This window comes from Protopterus annectens, chromosome 1.part0 (assembly GCF_019279795.1).
Source record: "Protopterus annectens isolate FY-2018-M chromosome 1.part0, PAN1.0, whole genome shotgun sequence".
Taxonomy (NCBI): Eukaryota; Metazoa; Chordata; order Ceratodontiformes; family Protopteridae; genus Protopterus; species Protopterus annectens.
Genome location: NC_056725.1, coordinates 659,252,309 through 659,279,671, shown reverse-complemented (window position 1 = coordinate 659,279,671; position 27,363 = coordinate 659,252,309). Strand labels below are relative to the sequence as shown.

Genomic DNA, 27,363 nt, shown 5'->3' with positions numbered 1-27,363 from the left:
GGAGTCCTATGGACCTTTGCAGGCATTTCAAAATGTTCTCCCTTTAGGGATGATTGTAATTCAGACAGACTATGTTGGTGGTCTGGTACATCAACAAACAAGGGGGGACCAGATCTTACCCACTTTGTAGGGAGGCAATGAGAGCTTGGCAGTGGGTGAGCTCTTTGGCTGCTTTCTGTTGGCAACACATTCTAGGGAAAACCAGCGTGCTAGCAAAAAAAAATGACCAGGTCCATCTTACTTTCACCAAATAGTGGCGTAATTGATATTTTTGCTGATGGGGTCAAGAGTGCTGTGATCTATTTTCTTCTCCACTCAAAGCCAAGTGCATCAGGTACTTTGCCCATATCCTCCCAGAGGAGTCACTGAGAGACTGCAGTTCACGATTGGCCCTCCAGTCTGTTATACGCCTTCCTTCCCACTCTTGTCATCCTAAGGTTTATTCAGAAAACACTATGGCAGAAGATCAAGGTTATCCTCATTGCCCCATTCTGGCCTCGCCATGTGTAGTTCCATTTCCTGTGGTCTCACCTAGTTCACCCTCCCTGGGTGGTGGATCCTGTTTAGTACCTTCCGTCTTACCCATCCAGGTTGCCTCACCCGGACATGCTATCTCTCATATTGGCCACATGTTTTCTGCATTTTCAGTGATGGACGGAAGTTCCAGGCTTTCTTCTCCCATTTGCTACATTTTCCTATCATCCCAAAAAGCCTCTACAAGGAAAATTTATGAAAGTAAATGGAGAAGATTTTCTATCTGGGCCCATCGGAGACATTTAGACCCTTTTCCACACCGATTCTAGCTATTCTTCATTTTCTAGCGTCCGTTTTCAACAATGGAGATAGTTATTCATCTGTAAAGGTACAATTGGTTGCCATCTCAGATTTTCACTTGGGCATGGAACATTCATCTCTGGCTTCCTTAAATTTGTGTATAGCTTTCCTTAAGGGGCCTTGCTGCCTTGGCCCCCAGTTAAGGACCCTGTTCTACCATGGGACCATATGCTAATTCTTCAGACCCTTACTCAGCCTCCTTTTGAACCATCAGCAAGGACAGAGTTGAAACTTTTGTCCTGGAAAACTTTCTAGTTGCCATTACATCAGCTAGATTGCGTATCTGAACTCCAAGCACTTTCTTCTCAGCCACCTTACCTGATTTTTCACAAGGATAGAGTATCACTTTGGACTAACTCTGCCTTTCTACCTTAAGTGGTATCAGAAGCTAAGCTAACCTCAGCCAGTCAGTGTACCAGTCTTCTTTCTTAAACTTTCCAACAAGGGAGAATAAGTATATGCTTTACTGGATGTTCATAGGCAGCTCGGACTGTACATTCACATAACTAGAGATCTAAGATAATCAGAACAGCTGTTTTGTATCCCTTTTCAAAGCCAAATTAAGCACAGCAGTGACAAAAGTGGCTTACTGATTGTATTACCTGTATGTACAGGAGCAAAGGCCTGTCATTACCAAAACATCCTAAAATACACTCCACCAGGTCTATGGATTTTTAGTCTAAAGCATCTGTAGATGACATCTGTGCAGCTACTACATGGTCCAATGCACATCCCTTTACAGCTCATTACAAATTGGGTATATTATTAAGAAGTAGGGCAGCTTTTGGTGTCATCCTTCCTTGAGGAGCACCCAAGATTACTCTGGCTAGGGACTCTGTCCCATCAGGTTTTGAATAGCAAAAAAGGCAACATCAGGTGATAGTTGTGTACTCACAATAACTCTGCATCTGTGTTGTCTGTTTTTGTCTTTCCTCAACTTCCCACTCACCATTCCCCCTTCCGCTTTTGTCTGGATCCTAGTATGACCTGAGGGACATTCTTGATTAGTTTCTGTTGTGTGGGTTCCACAGTTCTCCTTCTTTGATTTTTCCCTTTTCACCTTCTGTGCTCTTTAACTCTGAGATTACTATTGGTTGTTTTTTTCCATGTTAATTGTAATTAACTAAATAGATGGGAAACTTGATCTGAAATATCTCAGGAGTAGTTGGAGATTGAGTAAAAGGGAGGAGCTCAACTATGGAGCCTAAAGTCTAACCAATGGCCAAGGATGATTCTGAGGTTGAGTCAGAATACCCATCAGTTGAGGAAGGATGAAAACAGACAACATAGATGCAGAGTTATGGTGAGTACATAAATATAATTTTTCTTTCATCCTGCGGACCTTTTCCGATAGAAAGATCAAGTTAATTTTCAGAGTCGTTCTCCCCATTTCAGTGGGAGATTTGGGTTGATATTCCTGTACTACATCTTTAACCACTCAACAGCCTAAAGGTGCTAAGCACCAGGTTTCAAAGCAAACCGAAAAAAATAGTAAGACAAACATAAGACTAGAGATAGATGGAGATAATGGCAGAAAACAGGGGTTGAGAAAAGGTGGAGGGGCACATGGAGTCTCCAACCTTGTCTTTCCCAGCTGCTAAGATAGCTGAATCACTTTGACCTTTTCCCTCATTTGTTCCTACTCTTAGACCCATCTCTGCTCTATCTGAAGTCCCATCTTCCATTGACTCTAAGACCATTATTATATATTATTCATCTAAATGACAGTCTTCTCCAGGCTCACTTCCTTTTGAAAAGGGAGCCTACCAGGTTTGTGAGCACTAGACCTCCCTCCACAACAAACATTAGGTCCGTCAAGTCTTCCAGAAGTGTAGTTGGTATAGACTGGAGAAGGGATGATATGATCCTTTGTGATGGCTTTGATAGATGTGGAAATCATACCCTCTCCCCTCCACTCTGATGGGCTGATAGTGGGAGTAGGTGGACTAGACCTAACTTTTTCTCCTTCCCCAGTTTCTATTTCAGATCGGAGGTTTCTGCTGAGCATTCATCTGTCAGCATTGGCAGCTGTGGAGTCTTCAACAGTTTTGCTGATCCATTGAATTTGAAAGACTTCCAAGCTGTGTGGGTCCCAGAGTTGAGGGATCGATGTTGAGTACCTGGGTTCATGGTTGGCTCTGACTTATTTTCTCTCCTTGTCCTCTGGTACTTTGGCCCGTGGCATCTGTCTCTGCTTTGCATCCAGTCAGAGTATCAGCTCTAGAGATGCGTTCTCCTGATCCTACTTTGGATTTAGAGTCAGATTGGAGTGCTCTTTCCTGGTTGCCATTGGCTCTAAAGTTATTTTGAGGATTTTGAGAAGATTTTGGCCCATCAGTCTACACAGGAATGGGATATCTTGGATACTTCATTGTCTCCAGACTATCCAGTGTGTCTTTAACCATCAATACTCATCCTTTCCAATGACAGCCAGTTGTGGTAGCCTTGATCCTTCCCTTCTTCAAAGGATCCAAGTATACATCTGACTGTTCAACTGTATCCCCACCTGTAGAGCACAGAAAGTAAATGTGCAAAAGGAGGCACTTGGACTTTCCTCCTGAGTCACTCAGAGTACACAAATCTTGAAGGGAAAGGGGTACCCTTGACCATCCCCCAAGGGCACCATTTTTGGAGAGTTGATGGAATTATTGAGACAAAGGTGGAATTGTCTCGCTTGATACCCTTTCTCTGGATGAGGAGGTGTTTTCAAGGCTTTCTGAGCTGATCCATATACTTCCTATTTGATCTGTTGTGCAGATTGCCCCATTGCTGTGGTCTCTTGGAAGACTTGGTGAAATCTTGATGTGGTGTAACCAGTTCCTCGTAAAACACCATAAATTGCTCGTTCCTCCCAAGGATCATCCACATTTGGAGTAACTGTCATCCTGTTGATTCAGTTGGTAATGGCTAGTTTTTGTGGCTGTTGCAGTCAGAGGAGGGCTCTACAGTCCATCCATCTAAGAGGAAATCCAGACTGTTGGATTGTTTGGGAAGTGTCTGTGCTGCAATGTCTTTACTATCAGAGCGTTGAATTATCCAGAGGGTAACTAGCAAGTAAGGTACTGAATTCCCTTAGGAGGCTTTCTACTGCTGATACTAATAAAATCATGGTGCTTAAGTGACTCGTGTGTTCATCACTAATGTTACCATGAGGCTTTTAACTAATGCAGCCAATGATCCATCTAGAGCAGCAGGTATTGGCATTGCTGTGTACTGTCAAGGTTGACTGAGAATATGATTTCACAGACAACTTTAAAGTGTCCTTCCTGAATGCTTCCTACAATGAGTCTTCTCGCTTTGATCCAGAGTTTAAAGATATGTTGACAGAGCAAGCAAACAAGCAAAACACTTTCTGCAGTTGGAGTTTGGTTTTCTAACCCACAGTGATCTTGACTCCTGGAGTGAAAGGGGAGAAAGCATCTCTGGTTTCTAGAAATCCCAGCATTTTGACTTTGACTCTTCTGACAGAACCCCTCTTCCCCCTTGGCAGGGGAAAATCTCCAATGACTTGTCACCCCAGGGGCAGAGAGGGTCCACTGAATCAAGGGTTTAGAGGTCCGTTCACTAACAGATTAGATCAGGGGGTCTTCCTCGATTTGGTCCAATAAGTCAGAGCTAAACATGAATGTTCACCATTCATAAACATTTGCCTGCCCCTTCTGGAGGCAGTCCAGGAATGCTCATCTCTTTCACCTTCAAAACTGGATAGCCATCACAAATGATTCTCTAGTGAAGGGAATCCTTTCCAGAAGCTACATAATTCCATTTTTTCCAAACTAAACCAATCTTACAATCTCAAGTATTGCATTCCATAAATGAAGTATCACAGCCTAAGACCTATCCTGGCTGCTAGGAAAGAATCATCTAGGAGGTCCTACCAGATGACATAGAATCCAGATTTTACTCCGTTTTCCTAGTCATGAAAAAGAACAAGAACAGAATGCCTATATTGGACCTCTGCAAGTTGAACGTTCATGTAAAGAAGACCAAAATTCCATATGGTTATGGTGCAGTCTATTCTTTCTCTCCTCAAAGTGGGACTGGACATGCTTGATAGACGTTCAGGGTGCCTATTACCACATGAAAATCACAACACCAGTCAAGAAATTTCTGTTTCTGTGAGCCAGTCATTATCAGGGACTGGTATTGCCTTTTGGTCTACCCTTTTAGTTATCCACTGCATCAAGAATGTTCACTTTATCTAGATGTATTCCTGAAGTTTTCCACTCACTTTTACTGCAAGGAAATACCTCAGGATTTGGGGTCTCTTGGCTACTATGATTCTCATGATACCCTTGGCAAGGCTCCACATGAGAAAAATATTGTGGTATCTGAAGTCACTTTGGTACCAGCACCAACACCTTTTTCTAATTTTTGTGCTGGGGTTTGTTGAAAGAAAATTAATTTAGTGGAGACAGCAGATGTCCTTAAATCCAAGTCTTCCTTTCTGCTCTGTTCCAAAGCAGTCAGTCAGATGCCTCAGACTTTGCTTAGAAAACAGTTTCAGGAGGGATAAAAGTGCAGTGTGTACACCAAGGACAGACATAACCACATAAATATCAAGGAAATGCTTACCCTGATCAAGGCACTCATCTCTGAATCATCTTTGGTCCCTGAGACCTCTTCAAGTTGTTACAGACAATACCGCAGTCAAGTGGTATATCATCAAGCAAGGGGGAACCAGTTTTTACTCCCTTTGCAGACTAGCCGTGTTAGCTTGGGGTATAGCTTCACAGCATAGTCTTGCTGTACAGACATCCTACATTTCATCAGAGCAAACTGCGTGGCCAAGCTGAGCATGATCAGGGCTGACCCTCATGATTAGAAACTTGATCAAGATTTGATCCATCAGTGGGAAGTTCCTCAAGTAGACCTCTTTGCCTCCTCTCTGAACAATCAACTGGTAAGATTCTGTTCCAGGACTCCATGCAATAAGGCCTGGAAGACAGATGCCTTTAAATTTGTTTTTCTTGGACAGAAATGTTTCCTGTATGCTTTTCAGCCTTTTCCACAAATATCCAGGGCTGAAGATTCAAAAGGAATTCCACATAATTATTGTGGTGACTGCCTTCTGGCCCAGGCAACTGTGGTTCTCCCTTCTTTTGGAAATGGCCAGGGGCAATTACCACCCGCTTCCTCACAGACTGGATCTTCTCACACAAGAACAGGGGTGTTTGATAAACCCAAACATCAGTCAACTTCAGTTGACTGCCTGGATTTACAAGGGCCTTAGTTCCTTTTAGGCATCTGTTTACTGAGGACATGCAGCAAGTACTAATGGAGGCAAGAAAGTTTATTACTAGATAATCCTATATTAGCAAATGAAAAAATTTTTTTAGTTGATGCCAACAACAAAACCAGCACAGTCAGGGCTAGTTGTTCTCAGGTTTTACAGTATATGTGTGAGTTACTGTCCTGTGGCCTTTATTTCTCTATCAAGGTTCGTTTATCAGCCATTTCATCATTTCTGCCCATGGATCCTCCTTTTTCAGGCAGGCTCATGTCAAAAATTATTTTGCAAGGAGTTTTTGTATAAGAGGCCTCCAAGAAGCCCAGTGGCCCTTCTTGGGCTCTCAGAGAAGCTAACATTTGAACCAGCTAACATGACTGACTTGATGTTTTTAACATGGAACACAGTTTTACTAATTGTTACGACCTCTGCAAGAAGGGTATCGGAGTTGCAAGCACTTATGGTGAGTCACCCCTACGTCATTTTTGGCAGGGAAAGGGTTTCTTTGAGACCGTATCCTTCTTTTATGCCTAAGGTGATATCAGTTTACTTTAAGCAAAACTGTCTATCTTTTCTTTTCTCAACCTAAAAGTGAAGGAGAAAGGATACTCCATACCTTGCATCTCTACAGACAACTCTGATACTATATTGACAGAATACATCTTTCAGATCTTCGGATCAGTTGTTCATTTTTTGTGAAGGTAAGAAGAATGAGCAACCTGTGTCAAAACAGACCATTTTTGAATGGTTGTCTAAGGCCCTTTTGTTGTATTCACCATAACAAAACAATTTCAGGCAGGGCTAAGGCCCACTCTGCCACGGCCTTGGCTTCATCTGTGGTCTTTTGGAAAGGGTTTGATTTTAGAAATATTTTAGAAGCTGCTACTTGGTCTTCTGTACATACTTTTACAAATTACTATAAGCTTGATTCTTCTCTAAGCCCAGATCAAGCTGTGTAGGACCATTCTGTAGTGCCTCCTGGACTCTTGTCATTCCACCTCACAAATATAGTTGGATAAGGTAATCTATCCATATAGCTAAGGCCACTGCAGCATTGATCAATATGATGAACATAGTACAGCTGTGTAAGTAAAACTTAGCATTAACGGTAGATGTTCAAATCATCACTGCTGAAGTAACTCCCTCTCGCATGTTTTTTTGGTGTGTGTTTTTTGTTCCTACCATTGTCCTTTCAGGGTTCAGCCTCCATATCTCTATTGACAGGAAAGATATGAAGGGGTTGATGCCAAAGCTTGTCTTTTAATCAGCTCAGCTAAAGGCGCCTGTCAGCTTTGGTACGTGAAAGGTGTCCTGAACCTTTGGAAGCTGGCCTGCTGTTATAGCCTTGGCAGGCTGTAACCCAAAATCTAAGGCTATTGCAGCAGTGTGTTCATTCAAACATCTACTGTTATAGTATGTTTACTTCCACAAATGTACTTTCTCCAAAATAATAAATAAACTAACCCTGCTAAACATCACCCCCTTTGTAGTTCAGTGGTTTGCTAGCTGGATGTCAAAAAACGCACCCTTATCAGAATAAATGGTAGCCTCTTCAGAGCGCAAAATGTAACTGTTGGCATCCTTCAGGTTTCTATCCTAAGCCCTCTTCTCTTTGTAATCTGATTCTGTGACATACAGGCAAATGTTGATATTCTATGGTTTCTATCTGGCTGTTAGTACATAGGTTTAGCCTGTGAGATTTATATTTTGTGGTACAGGATTTGATTCCAGTCAACCCTCATGTGCCTACAATGTGACCTTGAACAAGTCATTTAACCAGGCATTGCTCCTGAGTTCAGCAACAGAAAAGGGACCCTGTCCAGTAGGTTTACCTAGTTAACAAATATGCATCATTATCCTCCTCATCATCGTTGTCATTGTCGTTGTCATCCTCATCAAAATTTTCAGACAACTGCAAGCTAAGAATCCTCCTAAACTTACCCTGTGATTCACTTGCATTCCAACAAGGCTTTGCTCACTCTTATAACTGATGGTGTTATCCTTACATGTAAAGAAATGTAGTCCCCATTATTTAAGTTGGTGCTGTTGCACAGTGCAACATAAATGGAATTCACCTTTAAATTGACACTGTATGCAACTTTCTAAATCACAGATTAAACAATAACCTGTTCTGTAATCTGTAATCAGCATATCTCCAGTATTGTCATAAAATCGTTCTACGTCTCTCATCTGTCATGGGTCTTGTCAAGATCCCAGTCCATCCTAATTCTCCTTACGTGTGTCCTCATTAATTCACCTCATTGTAGAAGTTCTACACAACTCTCTCAACTAGACAGACACCAGTGTGTTATAACTGAAATAATCCAAGATTTAAAAAAACGCTCATTTGTTTGGATAGGCTAAACACTCATTTCTTTACTTTTGGTTATAGATTACTCCTGGAAGATAATCAGTGCTTTGCTTTGTGTACTGTAGCAAACCTTGCTGTCGGAGACCTTTTCCTCAATTAAATGAAATTTTTTTTTTTTTTTTTTTTTTTTTTTACCTATTCCGAAGACCTAGTTGTATGCTAAAATATCAACTAAGGAATATATTCATCACCCCTTGTCTCTGGTACAAGCTTCCTCTTTATATTGGACAGTGTAGAACTGTAATAGCGTTTAGGATGTTCAGCTCGGCATAGTCTGTAGAGAGTGACTCCTAAATTTAGCAGACTCCATTTATTCTTCAAATGAGCATCTATCTTCATCCTGTGTGTTCCTTCTCTGGCTTTTTTCCCACCCTTTTCTCCAGCTTTTCCCTATGTAAATTCCCTTTAGCATAGTCCAGACTTGACAATATTCTCTCTAGCTCCAAAGTTAGCTCTACCTTGCACCCTCATTGTTTGGATTATTATCCTCCTTTTCTAGGGTTCTTCTGTGGCATTGTTGACAGCCTACAATGGATGCCATACTGCTGCTTTAATATGAATATAAGCCACAGCATTGAGACTTCATTGCAAAAATTTGTCTCCTCACTTCAAGCAAAAAAATAGTTTCCTCACTTGAAGAATTTAGTGTAGCTTAAACAAGTGTAAAATTGGTTGATATGAGTTTTACACTGCATGGCATAGGACTAGTGTAGGCTCAAGTCTAACCATGTGCATTACTTGATAGCACCAGCATAGGTAAAACATTACATACCTGCTCTCCAAGAACTACTATTAAGGTAAATTTCATGATGTTCTTCGTGTTTCAGGCAGCCAACGCCATTACATCAGCCTTTCTTGCCGTGGAGGAGCCCGAAGCAGAAGCAGTTCGCAAGTGCCGGTCGGTTGCTACCTGAAATTTTCGTTTTCGAGTTTATAACCCTGAAGTCTTCTAAAGCTAAGTACCCCGTTAGGGATACTTTTTTTCTTGCTGTAACCGATGTCAGAAAACGTTGGCAATTGTCTTGCCTCTGGAAAGCAAATACCTCAGAGATTTTCATTCTTACTGCATCACCTGTTTAGGCCTACACCCCGAGGCCCCTCACTGTCGGTTTTGTGCCTTGTTTAACGCCCGAACCATTCGTCATCGGGCTATCTTTGTCACTAAATTCTTTTGCTCTCATTCTCTGTATTCCGAAATGGCTTCCATAAGCCATCCGACTACTGATCTTCCGAAAAAATGTAAAAATAAAGACAGAGACAGACCGCATAGGTCCAAAACTGCCGATGACTCTTCCGTTAAGCTAGTCGCCAGTCCGCTGGTACTCAGATGCTTTTGCAGCCCGTGATGCCTGCTTCTGTGGATTCGCAGGCCTCTGCTGAGACCCATTTGGAGTCTGATATGCTGCGAGATGCTTCGGCTACTATGGAACCTGCGGATGTCTACCTTGGATGGGTCCAAAGCCGCTGTGCAGGCACCGGCTTCTGGGGATGTATTCCGTCCTACCGATGTTCGAATCAAACTGACTACTTCATTTTTAGCCAAAACTACCAAGTTTCTTAGGCCCAACGTACGCACTATGCCTAGAAAACAGACGACCAAAGCGCATGCTCAAGCTCCCATGCCACAAAAGCAAATGCTTAGAATGGCTGAAGACCTTATTACCCGAATTAGGGGAAGCCAGCCTTCCCCTGCTAAGAGACAAAGAATTGAGTTTCCTTCTGATTCTACAGACCAGGAGTCCGATGACTCTGACCCTTCTGATTTATCAGGACATGCCCTTATCCTATGAGGATTCCGATGTGGAGGAATCCATTCCCACTGCTTCCCCTCCAGAGGATTTTTCTTTTGGTGAAACCTTGCATACTTTGAGAGCATTTCCACTGGGAATGCCAAGACTACCCTCAGTCCAGAAAGAGACTCAGAATTTTTAGAGTTGCCTCAGCACAGGCCTCTAGCTATATCCCCTGTCCTGGATGTTGTAGATGTTTTTATGGAATCTAGTCTTACTCCAAATACATTACACCCGGCCCCTAGGAAACCTGAGAGATATACAGAGTACCTGATTCCCACAAATTTCTCTTCAAGAATTCTACTGTGGACCCAGAAACCATTTTCCAGGGACCTAAAGGTATTAAGGCTACTACAGCCAAAATTCCTACCCCTTCGGACAGGGATTCCTGAGCTTTAGACAGATGGGGTAAGACGGTATATACCTCTGCAATTCTTGCCATCAGGGCATTGAATTGCCAGTTTCACATGAAGTGCCAGCAACATATTATGGAACTAATTAAACAAAAAATGGTATTTCCAGATTGTGCAGAAACTAAAGATTTACAAGAGCTAATGCATTCTGCATACCAAATTAGTAAGCATACTTTGCAGTGTGGCTTTGATGCCTTAGAAGCATCTTGCAGGACTGCAGTCACTGGGTCTGTAGTGAGAAGGCATGCTTGGCTGAAGGAACAAACCATGCCAGATAATGTCAAATCCATATTAATAGATGCTCCTTTAAATAAGGAGTGTTTGTTTGGCACCAAAGCAGAAGTTCTTAAAAAGATGCAAGAATTATTTGACTGTTTGCATAGATTTAGCTTTTTCTTCCAAGTGCAACCACCTAGATTCAGTAGGCATTGGCCTTGTAAAAACTGATCCTTTCCAGCCCCTTTCAGGCTTTCCCAGGCCAGACCCAGGGGAAACAGCCCACCTAGACTACAGTCTCAGGGTATGCAGAGATCTAAACAATGGAGTGTCCCCATCCCAAAAACAGGGAGTGGTAAGCCGCCTGACTTTTCAGTTATCCTTCCCGGCCCTGCCCAATTATTTGTGCCCCTAGGAGGAAAATTTGCCGTGCATGCAAAAAACTGGATGTCCATTACTCAGGACTGATGGGTCCTAAACGTTGTATTCTAAGGGTACAAATTCTACTTCCATTCACTGCCAACCCCAACAGGGTTTCCAGACCTTCCTCCAAACCAGTGGGCAGGGGCTGAAAAGCAAGTACTTTCCCTGCTCAATGTCAGAGCTATTCAGCCTGTTCCAGTAGAACAAAAAGGGGTCAGGGTTCCTACTCCAGACTTTCCCTGGTGCTCAGAAACGAGGGCTCTTGGCACCCAATCTTGGATCTTTCAGTTCTCAACACCATTCTAGTGATCCCAAAATTCAAGATGCTTACCCTGCAACAGCTTCTCCCTATGCTAGCCTGGTTAGTCACTCTAGACTTAAAGAAGCTTATCTGCACATCCTCATAAGGGAGTCATGCAGGAAGTATCTGTGTTTCAGGGCAGGCTCCATGCACTATTAGTTCTCTGCACTTCCCTTTGGCTTATCTACTGCACCCAGAGTATTCACAAAGTGCCTGGCTCCAGCCATTGCATACTGCAGGCAGAGAAATATCCAAATGTTCCCATACTTGGACGACTGCCTGATTCAGGCGGGCAGTCAGGAATTGCTACTTCAGCACCTGGCATTTGTAAAAAGCCTTCTCGCTTTATTGGGGTACACCATCAATGAAAAGAAATCACAACTGGTAGCCAGTCAAAAGATTGTATTTCTGGGAGCAAGCTTGGACACAACTTCCCAGATGGCATTACTCACTCCAGAAAAACAGGTCTATCTGAAAAACTACTTCAAACAAATGGCCACCAAAACCCAGCTTTCTGCAAGAAAAATGCTGCAAGCCCTAGGGTTCATGGACTCATGTATTCTACTAATTCCATATACAAGACTGCATATGAGGAAACTTCAATGGTACTTGAGTCTTTGGTGCAAATATTCTCAGGACCTGGAAACAGTCATTCCTATCATACCTTGTGTAAGGGCAGAGTTCCTTTGATGGGCGGAAGCATGCAACCACAAGGAGCTGCTTTTCCCTCAATGCTTGAAAAGGGCCTATCTTTTTCTTCAATAAAAATCCGTGCCTCTGCCATCTCGGCTCATTACAACACAGAGCTTCCCCTCTTTTCTCATCCACTGCTTAAACAGTATCTCGGAGGGGCCAAAAACTTGAGACTTCCCAGGAGAGCACCAACTCCTGCATGGGACCTCAATTTTGTGCTGGAAAAACTCGCCCTGCCTCCTTTTGAACCAGCAGCTACTGCGGATATAAAATTTCTATCTTTGAAGGCAGCTTTTCTATTGGCAGTCACTTCAGCAAGAAGGGTCTCAGAACTACAGGCTCTCATGGCAGTGGAGCCTTTCATCATATTTTAGCCGGACAGGGTGGCCCTCAGGACCAATCCTTCTTTTATGCCTAAGGTGGTATCCAGTGTGGCTCTTAACCAGACCTTTCACCTGCCCACATTTTTCCCAAATCCGCAGAACAAGGGGGAGCAGATTCTGCATTCATTGGATGTACACAGACAATTAAGATTCTACTTGAACGGGACAAAATCTCTAAGAAAGTCTGAGCAACTACTGGTAGCATTTGCTGCAAGATCAGAGGGTAAGGCTATATCAAAGCAGACTATTTCCAAATAGATAAGCCACTGCATTCGTTTCTATTTGCACCATGGTAAACCTGTGCCCAAGGGAATCCGATCCCATTCCACCAGGGCTGCCTCTACTTCAGAAGCTTTTCTCAGAGGGGTCCCAACCAGTGACATTCTAGAAGCTGCTACTTGGAGCTCTGTTCATACGTTCGCAAAGCATTATAATTTACCTCTTTTCTCTAAATCCAGGGCAGGCTTTGCCACTGCAGTCCTGCAGGGCCTTTATAACTGCTCCTAATGCTGTTTAGTTCCATCATCCCATCCATAGCTTTGGGATTATACCCAAATGTAATGACTGCAACAGTGAAACATGAAGAACATAGTACAGTTGCGTACACTTACCATAAATGTAGATGTTGGAGTGTATTCACTGCTGCAGTCCAGGTTACCCACCCGCCATCCCCCTTTTCTTCTGATGGAACCTATCTTTCCTTCTCTGATTTATACAACCTATGTGGTGTATTTGCTTTTAGTTAAAGGTAAATTTTATGTTTCTAAGGTGCATTTATATATATTTACTGTTTTTATATATATATATATATATATATCTATATATACATATATATATATACATATATATATATATATATATATATATATCTATATATATATCTATATATATATATATATTGCTCCCCATTTGAGGGGCACCTGACATCTGGGGCAAGAAAAACTGATTAAAATGGCATCAGCTGCATGTCTTGTACCCCTGACAACCTGACGTCATGGAAGAGGAGATAGCAACCGACGCAGGACCCAAGACTTTGTTATTCAGGCTGACTGAGGGCAGCCTGCCAGCAGATTACCCAAATGTAATGACTGCAACAGTGAATACACTCTAACATCTACATTTATGGTTAAGTGTACACAACTGTACTTTATGTGGTACATAAACAAGCATGGGGGAACCCATTCTTACCCACTCTGCAGGTTAGCCATAGCCCTGTGGAACGCAGCCTTGAGCAGCCAAGTGCATCTACAAGCTCAATTCCTGCCAGGCAAACAAAATTCACTGGCAGACGACTTAAGCAGAAATCTCCTAGACCCACACGAGTGGAAATTGGAGACCAACATCTTCAACCTTCTGATCCAGAGGTGGGGGATACCGGAGATGGACCTCTTTGCCTCCCCCGAGAACCACCAGTTGAGCAAATACTGCACCAGGAACCCTCACAGCAGGGCCTGGAAGGTGGATGCCCTATCCTTTCAATGGGAAAACTTCTCAATTTATGCCTTCCCCCGTCTGCCCCTTCTCTCGAGTACTAAAGATAAAACAGGACAGGCCAAGGGCAATTCTTATTGCCCCAGACTGGCCATGCCAGCACTGGTACCCACTCTTACGCAGCCTGACAACAGTGCCACCCTGGCACCTTCACCAGACTCGTACCCTGCTGTCTCAGCAGGAGGGACAGATTTTGCATCCACAATTGCAAACCCTAAACCTTGCAGCCTGGCTTATCCCTTGAATACACCATCAGCAACCCTCAGCAAACAGGTGCTGGACGTCATTCTTGAAGCCAGAAGGCGTAATACTAGGAAATCCTATACTGAAAAGTTGGAAAAGATATTGTTCTTGGAAAATATATTATTCTTGGAATCTATCTCAAGGGAAGGACACAGCAATGCCCTCCCTTACCTCTAATCCTGGATTACCTAGCAGAGCTACTCCACAGAGGCTTATCCTTCTCCATTAAGATTCATGCCTCTGCCATCTCAGCTCATTGTAATACTGAGCCACCACCTTTTTTTCTCACCCTCTCCTCAAACAGTTCCTGAGAGGGGCTCTCAATTTAAGGCCCCCTAGGAGATCACCCACCCTTGCCTGGGACCTTAACTTTGTACTGGAAATGTTCACAATTCCCCCTTTTGAACCTGCTGCCTCAGCAGAGTTAAAATTCCTGTCTTAAACAGCCTTGCTTTTAGCCATAACTTCAGCAAGAAGAGTGTCTGAGTTACAGGCACTAATGGCTGTGGAACCCTTCATTATTTTCCATGCTGACGGGGTTTCCCTCAGGACTAACCCATCCTTTATGCCTAAGGTGGTGTCCAGTGTGGCTCTTAAACCAATCCATCCATTTGCCAACCTTCTTCTCTAATCCTCAAAATAAAGGGGAGAGGATCCTGCACTCCTTGGAGATGTACAGGCAGCTCAGGTTCTACCCTGATAGGACTAAGCCTTTCAGAAAATCTGACCAGCTGCTAGTCAGCTTTGCTACAGGGGCAGAGGGCAAGGTCATTTTAAAACAAACCATTTCCAAATAGATGGCACACTGCATCCATTTCTGCTTCAAGCACCATGGAAAACCTACCCCACAGGCGATTAGACCACATTCCACTAGGGCAAATTCCACGTCTGCAGCATTTCTCAGGGGAGTCCCTAGAGGGACATTCTGGAAGCTGCAACCTGGAGTTCTGTACACACCTTCACCAAGCTTTACCACTTACCTATCTTTTCTAAATCCAGGGCTGGATTTGCTACAGCAGTCTTGCAAGGCTTACTAGCCAGCTCTAACACCTCTTGACTGCCTCCACCCTTCCTCAGCTTTGGGAATCAACCCAAGTATGATGACTGCAACAGTGAAACACGAAGAACATTGTACAGTTGTGTACACTTACCATAAATGTAGACGTCCGAGTGTATTCACTGTTGCAGTCCTGGTTTCCCTCAGAAACCAGCCCCCTGGCTTTCTGTATCTTTCTACCTCTCCTCTCTATGGCCATTCCTAATGGCATTGGTGTATACTTTTTACTGGTGGTGTTCCCCACCATATACCAGCTCCCTATTTGGGGCAAGAAAAACTGATGTAATGGCGTCGGCTGCCTGTTTTATACCCCTAACGACCTGACGTCATGGAAGAAACGACCGCATCTGGCACAGAAATACTAAGACTCTGGTATTCAGGCTGACTGAGGGCTACCTGTAGGCAGATAACCCAAGTGTGATGACTGCAACAGTGAGTACACTCAAACATCTACATTTATAGTAAGTGTACACAACTGTACTTTTCTGTTCCTGTTTTGGACTTTAATAAAAATGATATTAAGCTACCCTTTGCCAATATAAATTATATGGCAGTTTTTCAAAAGTATGACAACTTCCTCAAAACTGTGGGGAATTTGCTGCATTGTGTGACCTGCCAACTCGGACTTTATTATTTATTTATTTATTGAAATTTGATAGCCAGGAAAGTCCACTGGATCAGACACCCATTTCCAGTGGCGGCCCAGAGAGAAACTCCAAGAAAGGATGACTGCCTATATATTTATACACTTTAATATTGCTGTAGTTTTTTTCTTGTTTGAAATTGAACATTGATCTTTTGTTGCTTTTTAATGTTTCAAAAACTATTTAACAAAAAAATGTATATACCTGGGAAGTCAAAACTGAGTACTTCTTTCATTAAATGCTAGACTTTCTGTACCCTTTTAAACTTCTGTACTTGTTTAAAGTGCAGCAAAGCTAATTTTAATGCATCTTTTAATGTCTTTTTGCAGTAACCTGCGTGATCATGCAGAAGAATGGAGCAGGATTGCACACTGCAAGTTCTTGTTTCTGGGACAACTCTACTGATGGTATGTGACCATTACTTTTTGGACTTGTGCACCTTAACACCAGACTAACAATGACCACAATCTCAGTGCATCGAGTTTGGGGTGTTATTGGAGGGGGGGGGGGGTAACTGACTCTGAAGTGAAACTACATTACCAAAAAATAAGTTACATTTCTGTTTCTTTTGCAGGCAACCTGTATTGAGAAATGAATTGATGTTTTAGTTGGCTGGCCAGTATGTAGAGGCCTCAGGCTTATAAATGATGATCCTAAGAAAGAAGTCTTTGTGAAGGCATAATGTCTGACAAACATTACAGCACCATATTTACCCGGAAATTGACTGTATGACATTGTATTCTCCAGGCACTTGGGGGTGGGGGGGGGGTTAGGGGGAAGATCTCTGCAACCATTCACTTTTGTCAATCACTGTGAGGGGTGGGGTAAGTGGATGCAGTCTGTAATTCAAGTTGTGACCTCTGGTGATCCACTAAATAAAACAGAGGTGCTAGGAATAAGTCATTTATAGCAGGCCGAGCAATGAGAACATAATTCAAAAACATGAAAGAATTGAGCTTACCACAAAGGCAAAGGCAATGTACTGTTACACATATTTAATTTAAGATGTGCATTGGTACCACCTTTGAGCCATAGCGTATCGAATTTCTGATGTGCTGGACTGAACTTGATCTCTTAATATAATGACTAGCCTTCCCAAACACTTTTGTTGGGTATGTTCCCCATCCTGACTGTGGTAAGATACTGGTTAGAACGTTTTGAATGTTAGGGGCATGTGCAACAGACTAAATTAGGTTCATAGGTTGGTACTAGGCTATCGGCCCTAGGGTCTATACAAGCTTAGCCATAACAGTTCCCTGGATATTTCTTCCCACACTATTTACTTCCCTGGACCTCTGTCTAGCAGGGCGACTGACATGGTCCCCAGGGTAAATTTCCTTTCTCCCATCCAATCATCAAGGTTTTTTCTTTTGAAGAGGGCCAAAGAGGCACTCTGCTTGACATCTATGGGCAGTCTATTCCAGAGTCTGGGGAGTGTCTGTGTCAGGAACCTATCCCCTCCAGCATGTTTTGTTTACTGTGATGACAAGGTTTAGATCCCCGGAGCATGCGACTCTGAGGGATTGGGATTTCAAGTGTAGCATGTCCAACACCTCTGGGTTTGACATGGCCTTGTATGGTAAACAGATCTCCTTGGAGTAGACAATATGCGACAGAGTATAGCTGGAGTTTTTTAAGTCGGTCAGCATAAGGCATCTGCTTTAGGCCTGTAATTCTTTTAGTGAGGTATTTCTGCGGCCTTTCCAGTTGTTGCAGATGTCTTGAGAGGTACATACCAAATGGGGCGTTGTATTCTATAATGGGTCTAATGAGGGATGAGTACAGTGGGACAATGACTATCCTTTTTTCTGGATGAAAAGCCCTTAGTGATGTAGTGTGCCACATAGAAGGATTTCCTGACTGTTGTGGCGATGTGGTTATTGAAGGTGAGACCACTGTCCACCTGTGTCCCTAAATCTCTTATCACACTTTCAGTGTTTAGTGTACTGCCACCTATGTGGTAATTCACGGGTACATGGTTTTCCCAAAGGGGATAACTATACATTTCTTGGCATTGAGCTTGAGCCCATGGCTCTGGCACCAAGCATCTGTTTCTGTAAGGCCCTTTTGTAGAGTATCCACATCATTTGGGGATTCAATAATGGCTCCCAGTTTGCAGTCATCTGCAAACTTTGTTAGCCAGAGTCCCGTAGTGTTGGCCTGTACTTCAGCGAAGTAGATTTCAAACAAGAGAGGTCCCAGGACTGAACCCTGAGGTACTCCACTTATCACTTGTCTCGAGCCGGATTTGGAGTCAGCTACTTTTGCAGTGTGGATTCTGTCAGTAAGCCAGTTGGCAACCCATCGAGTGACGTAGAGATTAATGCCCAGCTTAGTAAGTTTATCTAGGATTCCAGAGTGGGGGATGGTGTCAAATACCTTGGCTAGGTCCAGATAGGCTGTGTGGAGTGCCTTACCCTCGTCCACGGCCTTGGAGACTGATTCAAAGACAGTCACTCAGGTTCAGGAGACAAGATCGGGCCTTCACGAACCCAAACTGGGTGGGGTCCAGTGTTTTAAGGTTGCCAATGTCTTTGTTTAGAAGTTCCATGATAATACGTTCCATGGCCTTGCAGATCAGGCTCGTCAGACTGATGGGGTGGTAGTTCCCAGGATCCAGGGTGGATCCCCCCTTGTGGAGTGGGATAACTGTAGCTGTGTGCCACTCAGTGGGCACGAAGCCTGAGGTGAGGGTATGATTAAACATGACACTTAAGTGAGGTGCCAGTTCATTTTGTATTTCATGTAGTACACAGCCCAGGATGTCATCTGGTCCCATGGATGCTGTATTCTTAGCTTTGGAGAATGCGTTTTTTACCTGTGTGGCCGTTCTTACCAGAATTTGACAATCTTCCGGTATTGAGATGGGCCATTTAGGGGGCGAGAGGGGGTTGAAGTTGGCACTGAATCGATCTGCCAGGATATTGGCATTATCCTTGGGATCAGTATATTTAATGCCATTCTGTTGTAGCTCAGAGCAGATATGAGCATTGCCATTTAGATTCTTGACATAGTTTTAGAATGCCTTGTGGTTGTCTTTGGAATCTTTGGCAGTTTTATTTTCGTAGCTAGCTTTGGAGGATTTTATGAGGGATCTCAGCTTCTTACTGAGGCGCTGGTAAGGGAGTTTTTTTGCATCCTGGGATTTTCCTGTTTTCTGCAACAGTTTCTTCCTTTTGTTGTAAAGTTTGTTTTTGGCAGGGGACCACCAGATTGGCTTCCTTTTTTTGGAGGACAGCATCTTGGTTCTGTTTGGGATGGCACGATTCATGCATGAGTGGATGTGCTCGTACAGTGCCTTAGTGTAGGACTCAGCAGTCGGACTTTCAGTTCCCGTGTGCATGGGTGTCATGAAGTTTGTAACTTCTGACTTGAGTAGCATGAAGTTGGCTTTGGAGAAGTTTTTTATGGAGGTTTCCTTACTGGGGGGTGGGATGTGGATGTTAAGGGTGATTAGCGTATAGTCTGACCTGACCAATGAGGGGGTGACCATAGGTGTGGAGCATCGATTTCCCATGTTAGTAATGACCAGGTCTAGGATATTAGAGCCTCTGGTGGGACTAAGGATTAGTTGATCCAGGGCATTGGAATTTATGAATTCCAAGAACCGTTGGGAAAAGGTGTTGGTACACGAGTAGTTTTCCCAGTTAATGGCAGGGTAGTTGAAATCACCCAGTATTAAGGTGTTTGGTTGTATATTAAAGTTTTCCAGTATGTTTAAAAAGGTGTAGTGAGAATACTGGGGGCATGGTGGGGTATCTGTAGCAAGCTACAATTTGGATTGCAGTCTTACCCTAGTGTTAGTTGCACCTGGAGAATTTCAGACTTATTGTGTTGGGCAACTAACCTAGTGATGTGAATATCCTTGGTGAATATGGACACTCCTCCACCTTTAGTGTTTCAATCCTGGTTTGGTGGCCAAAAAGTGTGGTAAGAGTTGTAGCCTGGTATTGCAGGGGTACTCTGGAGCCTTTTTACCAGGTCTCAGTTACTGCACATATATTGATGTTCTCCATTTTTAGGAGTTCCTCCAGAGAGTGCATTTTGAGGTTTAGACTTCTAGCATTGAGTAACATTACCTTCAGATTTTGCACGCTTGTACCTGTTACGGTGGTGTTTTTTTCCTTTGAACTTTGCCTAAAAAAGGCACTATAGGGGTGGCAAGAGCCTTAGCCAGTAACCTGAATCCCAGGGGCGACAGGTGCAGACCATCTCTGGCAAAGCATCGTGGTCTGTCAATCATGTCGTCCCAGGCAGACAGATACTGGATCCCCTTTGAATGATACCAGAAGCTTAGCCAATTGTTGGTCAGTCATTTTGTCCTATTGTGGTATAATTCTGGGTGAAGGCAGGATGCTACTCAGGGCTAGGGTCATACTTGCCTGGGCCACATGATCCGAGAGCTGTACCATGTCTCTCTTCATGTAGTCCAGGGGAGGTACGTCTCAAGTCATTCACTCCAACATGGACAATGACAGAGTCATATTTGTACTTGTTGTAGAGTGACTTGAGTGCATGAGTTATGTGGCGGAACCTGGCACCTGACAGGCAGCTCATTGTAATTTTCTCTTTTTTCAGCCTGGTGAGTGGGACATCAGTGTGCCTGACTATAGAGTCACCTATGACTAAAGTGTTGGGTACGGTATCTTGCCTTGGGGGCTGTTGCTGTGTGCACACTGATGTTGTGAGCTGTGTGACACTTTGGTTGTGATTGGTGTTTGTTTGTGTTTCGGCTTCAGAGGTCCTTGTTGCTGGGGCAGGTTACAGTTAAGGGCCTCCACATATGTGGATTGTGTTGCTATGTGTGGGTGTTGGTGGTGCGAGTTTAGAAGGGCTGTTTGTTGCTTGAGGTGTAGTGCGGATGTTAACCTTCTCCTCTTGACTGTCTAGCACAATCTTGGGTGGAGAGAGCTTTGCTTCCAGTTTGGCTATGTAAGTGCATCTCTCACAGGTTGTAGTGTTGGGTGGTAGGAGGAGAGGGTTGTCTGTGTACATGAGGCAATTGCTGCATTGCCCCAGTATGCCCAGATTCACCAGGTGGACAGGAGAAATCAACGGAAGCTGACCCTTTGACATGCCTGGTTTGGTGCTTTTTTTGAAAAGTACAGAAGCTGTTTTCCCTTACCTTAGCAAGGTACTTTGCAATTATAGACTGTTTAGTGCCTATGATTAATTTCTCCTTAAAGAGAGTTGAGTGCTTGTATCAGTTTAAGGCTTCCTAGTGCTTTCCAGCAGATATTAGAGCAAGTGCTAGTCACAGGGATGCTTAAAGGTAAGATGAAAAAAATGGTTTATCCCAAACACTGCAGTGTGCACTAGAGAAGTTAGATGTGAAAGTAGGTAAGAAGTTTTACCTGTCTAAAAAGTTACGTTTTAGTGGAGAGTCACTATTTTTAAAACGGCAAAATTGATTGAAAGGGGGTGATCACTTTTGTATTCTGGTACTATGGAATACAGTAGAATGGCCAATAAATTTAAATAGCTGAAGGGGAGTGATTTCACAAAATGATAATTCATTGAAGTCTGCTTGAGGTACAACATACATATAATAAACTTGCAAACAAAAATATAAACCTTCTTGAAGTTATTACATTCCTGGGAGCCATGCAGACATCCTCCCATTCTTGCTTTGTAAATTCTTTCCAGTACGTCTTCCAGTCTTTCCTAACCTCCTCTGATTGATTCTTGTATTTAACATGCAGTATTTTATGTGCCCTACTAATTATCCCTTTTTTAACAGCAGCAGTTTCAGGATGACTAATAGTGTAGGGTGCGTGGGACACCTGAGACAGATTGCAAGCACATAAATATGAAAGAGACTTGCACTTAAGGCACTCTGTTATCTAATTCATCTTTGGTCCCCAAGTCCTCTTCAAGTTGTTTCAGACTAACACGGTCATGAGGTATTTCTGCAAGCAAGGAGGAGCCAGCTCATACATTCCACCCCCACCCCACCCCCACCCCTTTGCAGACTAGCAATGTTAGCTTGGGATATAGCACACTACACAGTCTCGCTTTACAGGCATCCTTCTATCCTTCAGAACAGTATTGTGTGCCAGGCAAGTGAAACAGGACAGTGCAGACCCTCGTATATGCAAACTAAATTGGGGGTCTTCCAAGATTTGAGCCATTTGTTGGAGTACCTGTAGTGGACCCCTTTATCTCCTCTCTAAATAATCAACTGGCAAGATTCTGATCCAAGACTTCATGCAAGAAGACGTGGAAGATGTATGCTTTTAAGTTTTCCTTGGACAGGAAAGTTTTTGTATGCTTTTCCATCATTTCCATTGATATCTTGGCTACCTCTGAAGAGTCCGAAGGAATTCCCCTAACTTCATTGTCTTTAATTCCTTGTTGGCTGAGGCAGCAATGGTTCTCCCTTCCTTCACTACTTTTTTGCCATCACTAGAAGAAGCATCTCTCAGGCTTCACAGGAGCAGCAATCAACTGAGAGCTTCATTTCTGGAAGATAAGCCCCCATTGGGGATCCCCTTTACTCAGAAATTGCCTTTTTAGGGAAAATAGTAATTTGTCTATTTTTTGGCTAAAAGTACTATTTAATAAACTTGTTACATCTTTCACAATATCAGATGATGTCCTGTATCACTGTTGCAGTAGCCAAAACAGGGCAGTATACAAAAGCCTAATGATATTGTATGCACTATACTTTACACTTATTCTCCCACACAGAATGTAAGGCATAAAAGGCACATCAGGATGTAACTACCCAGAACTTCTTTGCTGCCAGTTCGAACTCCATTATTGCTACTTGGTCTGAATGCCTTGTTGCTGTACTGAATACTTTGTCACCAGATAAGTGTCCCATTGGGGTTGTTTTTGATACCTAGAGTTCATCTCATCCAAGAAGGGAAAATCTCAGTGTGGGAGGCATATTCCCCATAAGGATCATCATAAACAGTGGCTTTTTTGATTATCTTTGTGTTTCAATGTTGCAGTCATCACCTGTGGGTTATCCCTGCTGTGGTAGCCCTCAACCGGCCCAAATATCAGAGTCAGTGTTTTTTTTGCATAGGCTGCTGTCATCTGTAGCCTGGCATCAGGTCGTCAATGCTATAAAGCAAGGCAGCCAATGTCACTACATCAGTCTTTCTTGCCGTGGAGCCCGTAGCAGAAGCAGATGTTTTTAGTGTTTCATTGTTGCAGTCATATTTGGGTTATCTGCTTGCAGTAGCCCTCATTTGTCCTGATTAACAAAGTTTTGGGTCCTGCGTCGGTTGCTGTCCCTTCTTCCATGATGTCAGGTTGTCAGGGGTATAACGACACCATTACATCAGTCTTTCTTGTAGTGCGGTGCCCGAAGCAGAATCAGCTCACATGAGTGCCAGTCAGTCGCTACCAGAAGTTGAATTTCAGCTGAAAACATCTACCGTTGGGGATCCTTTTTTTTTTTTTTGCACTAATCGCTGTCCAAAAAAATTCTCTCCTATGGGAAGCGGATCCCACACAGAGACTTCCATTCTTACTGTGTCACTTGTTTAGGCCCAGACCACAACATCCACCGTTGTCTTTTCTGTGGCCTCTTTAATGCGAGAACTATTCACCGTAGAGCTCTTTTTTGTAGACTGTTATTTGTGTTCCGTCTTCGCATTCCGATATGGTGTCCATCAGCTAACATTCTGTGGGCATTCCAAAAAAAAGTAGAGATAAAGATATAGACAGCCCACACAAAGCTAAGCCTTTTGATGACACTACCGCTAACTAGATCGTCAGTTCTCGAGGCACTTTCGCAGCCCCTGATGCCCTATTCGATATCTACACAGGCCTTTACTGAGACCCTTTCGGAGTCTGATATGCCGCAGAAATCTTCTTAGTCTTCCGTGCCTTTGGCTGTCTCTGCCTCGGTTGGGTCCGGAACTGCGACACAGGCACCGGCTTCCGAGGAGGCCTTTTGCACTACCGATTCTAGACAAAAAATGACATCTTCACATTCAACTACTGTTTCTCTCAGACCGACAGATTCTGTCAGGCCTAGAAGCCAGGCCACTCTTAGGAAATCTGCTTCTAGCCACCATCTTGCTACTGCTCCACCACCCCAAGCACAAATGCTTAAAATGGCAGAGGATCTCATCTCCCTTATCCGGGGTAGTCAGGCTACTACTTCTAAAAGGTAAAGGCACTCTTCTCCAGAAATGATGTCCTAACAGGATTCTGAGGAATCTGATTATTCACTTCTTGAAGAGGAACAACATCCCTTAACTTCTTATGAGGATTCGGATGCAGAAGAATCCATCCCTTCTGCATCCCCTCCAGAGGACCTTTCCTTTAGGGCAACCCTCACTCCCTCAGGGAAGATTTCCAATGGGAATCTCAGGACTTCCCACAGTCTATGAAAAGACTTAGAGAGTTTCTGGATTTTCCCAGCACAAACCCCTGGCCATCCTTCCTGTTTTAGAAGTGGTGGATGATGTTTTCCATGAATCCAGTTTGGCCCCTGACGCCCTCCCTCCTGTTCCCAGTAAACCTGACTGGTACTACAGAGAACGGGATTCTCACAAATACCTGTACAGAAATCATGCTGCAGACCCAGAGGTCATTACACAGGGACCTAAAGGAGCTAAGACTACTTCTGCCAAGAATAGTCTTCCTTCTGATAAGGACTCCAGAGTTCTGGACAGATGGGGTAAAAAGGGTATACACCTCTGCAACCTTAGCTATCAGAGCACTCATTTGTCAGTTCCATATGTTAAAATATCAGCAGCACTCGTTGGAACAATTTAAAACAGAAGATTGCTACCTTTCCTGACTGTGCCAATTGAAGAGTTAGCAGATTTACGGCACTCAGCTTGTCAAGTGGCTAAACACTCATTACACTGTGGATATGACACCCTAGAAGCCTCTAGCAGGGCAGCAGTGACAGGATCTGTTATTGGGAGACATGCTTGGCTGAAGGAACAACCGCTCCCTGTTTGTCAAGTCTACTTATTGATGCACACCTAGATAAGGAGTGCTTGTTTGGGGAAAAAGCAGAAGAGGTGCTTAAAAAGATGGAAGACCAAGCAAAATCTATGCAAACAGTAAAAGATTTCTTTCAGGTTCAACCTCCCAGATTCTGCAGGAACTTTTCCTCTAAGTACTGGGCCTTCCCTGCACCTAGCAGAGAGGGCCAAGGTAATCCCCGCAGGGACAGTCCCTCCAGGCCCCTATCCCAGGGCCAGCAGAGAAGCAAACAATGGACCACTTCCGTCTCTAAGGCAGGGAGTTCTAAGCTATCCTTTTATGGCAAGCACTCACAATGACTCCCCCCTCCCACCTCTGCCCTCCCTTCACTCACCCAAAACTAGGAGTAAGGCTCTCCCTCTTCAAAAATAATTGGCTTTTGGTAACAAAGGACCAATGGGTCTTAAAGATCATTTCTCAGGGATACAAATTCTCTTTCAGCGAACTTCCCCATTCCAAGAGGGCATCCAGACTTACCTCCAGGTCAGTGGACAGAGGCATTGAAACGGGTCCAAAATGTCATATCACAGGGGGCAGTAGAACCTGTCCCCTCAGATCAAACCGGCATAGGCTTTTATTCCAGACTATTCCTTGTTCCCAGAAAATATGGCACTTGGCACCCCATCCTGGATCTATCCATTCTGAACACCTCTCTGGTGGTCCCCAGATTCAGAATGCTAACTTTGCAGCAGCTGCTACCTATGCTAGCAAAAAAATGCCTTGCTAGTGACCCTAGACCTAAAAGATGCCTACCTCCACATCCCCATCAGGGAATCGTGCAGAAAATTCCTACGCTTCAGAGCAGGCTCACAACACTTTCAGTTCTCTGCACTGCCCTTTGGCTTATCTACTGCTCCCAGAGTATTCAAATGCTTGACCGTGGCCATAGCATTCTACAGAAAGAGAAGTATACATATTTACCCTTACCTGGATGACTGCCTCATTCAGGTAGAGTGCAAAGAAAAGCTGCTCCAAGATCTTCTCTTTGTCAAATCTCTCCTAACTTTCCTAGGGTTCACCATCAACGAGAAGAAATCAAAACAAAACCCCACCAGGAAGATAATTTTCTTGGGAGCTGTGCTAGACACAGCATCCCAAATGACTTTCCTATCCCTAGAAAAGCAGAGCTTCCTGCCTCTCTGCTTTACCCAGCTGACTTCCAGAAGTCACCTCACTGCGAGGAAGTTCCTGCAAACCCTGAGATACATGACATCTTGCATTCTTCTCATTCCTCTGCCCAGGCTTCACATGAGAAAACTTCAGTGGTACTTAACCTTTGGTGCCAGCACTCTCAGTCCGTAGAGACCTCTCTCCCTCTGATCTCATTTATAAGGGCCAAGTTCCTCTCGTGGGCAGAGGCCTGTGCCAGGAACAAGGGTCTTCCCTTTATCCTCCGCCCCTCCGGCCAGACCATCATCTCCTCAGACATTGCTTGGGGCGCTCCCCTACCAGACAGGTGCACCCAAGGTCTTTGGGATGCCCAACAACTTCACTTGCACATCAATCTGAAAGAAATGATGGCAGTACAAAAAGGCTCTGACATCCTTCAGATCCCATCTCAGGCCAGGGGTTTGCCTTATAAAAACAAGACAATACCACAGTTGTCAAAGGAAAATTATACTTTAAAAATGATCAAAACACGGTAGGTTCAGGTTAAGGCACTTTAATCTTGCAGCAAGGAGACAAAAACGTGCTAATACAGAGTTCGTCTGACCAGAAACAGGAAATACTTTCATTTTTATACATTCTTAAACTGGTTGTGTCCTAGATTACCACCTTTTTCATCATCATCTGCTGACCATCTTGCCCATGAATTTCTGCTGATTTAACAATTTTATGTGAAACTTCCTGAGGAAAACAACATGGCCTTGGTTACTCCCAGTTAGATACATGTTATGTTACATTCAAGATACTACAGCTAAATCAAGCACAATGCTAGCAGTTCATTTCTCTAATAATCCTTTGTCTACTTTATCTCTAAATTACTACACCTGCAGAGGTTCCGCTCCTCTGGACAGAGCTGTTTGTCTGAAATCATTACATTTATAACATAAGGCATTGTTCATTCATTCGCTTCTGACCTAGCAGATAAACACCTGCTTCTCAAGTACATTTCCACAAGGCATAAACAAGAATATTGCTGTGCTAGCAGTTACTAGGTCAGAGGGCAACTTGCAAGTTTCAGAAAGCATATTGCAGTTTTCAAAAAGCATCTTTTTCAGTCTCGTATGAAACTCAATTTGTATAAAATACAGTGCATGAAAAATAGAATGAAACTCGTATTAAAATACTTGATTATTAATTTGGCATTAAGCA

The 27,363-nt window shown here is 43.5% G+C and overlaps 1 protein-coding gene across 4 annotated transcripts in view; it reads left to right on the top strand.

Moving 5' to 3' along the window:
• The window catches only part of DYNLT1 (dynein light chain Tctex-type 1), a 599,949-nt gene that overhangs the window by 487,827 nt on the left and 84,759 nt on the right, over positions 1 to 27,363 (top strand). For all 4 annotated transcript variants that reach the window (XM_044061985.1, XM_044061983.1, XM_044061984.1 and 1 more), the window contains exon 4: positions 16,419 to 16,496. In XM_044061985.1, the coding sequence (XP_043917920.1) occupies positions 16,419 to 16,496 (78 nt within the window). The remainder of the gene's footprint in view (positions 1 to 16,418; positions 16,497 to 27,363) is intronic.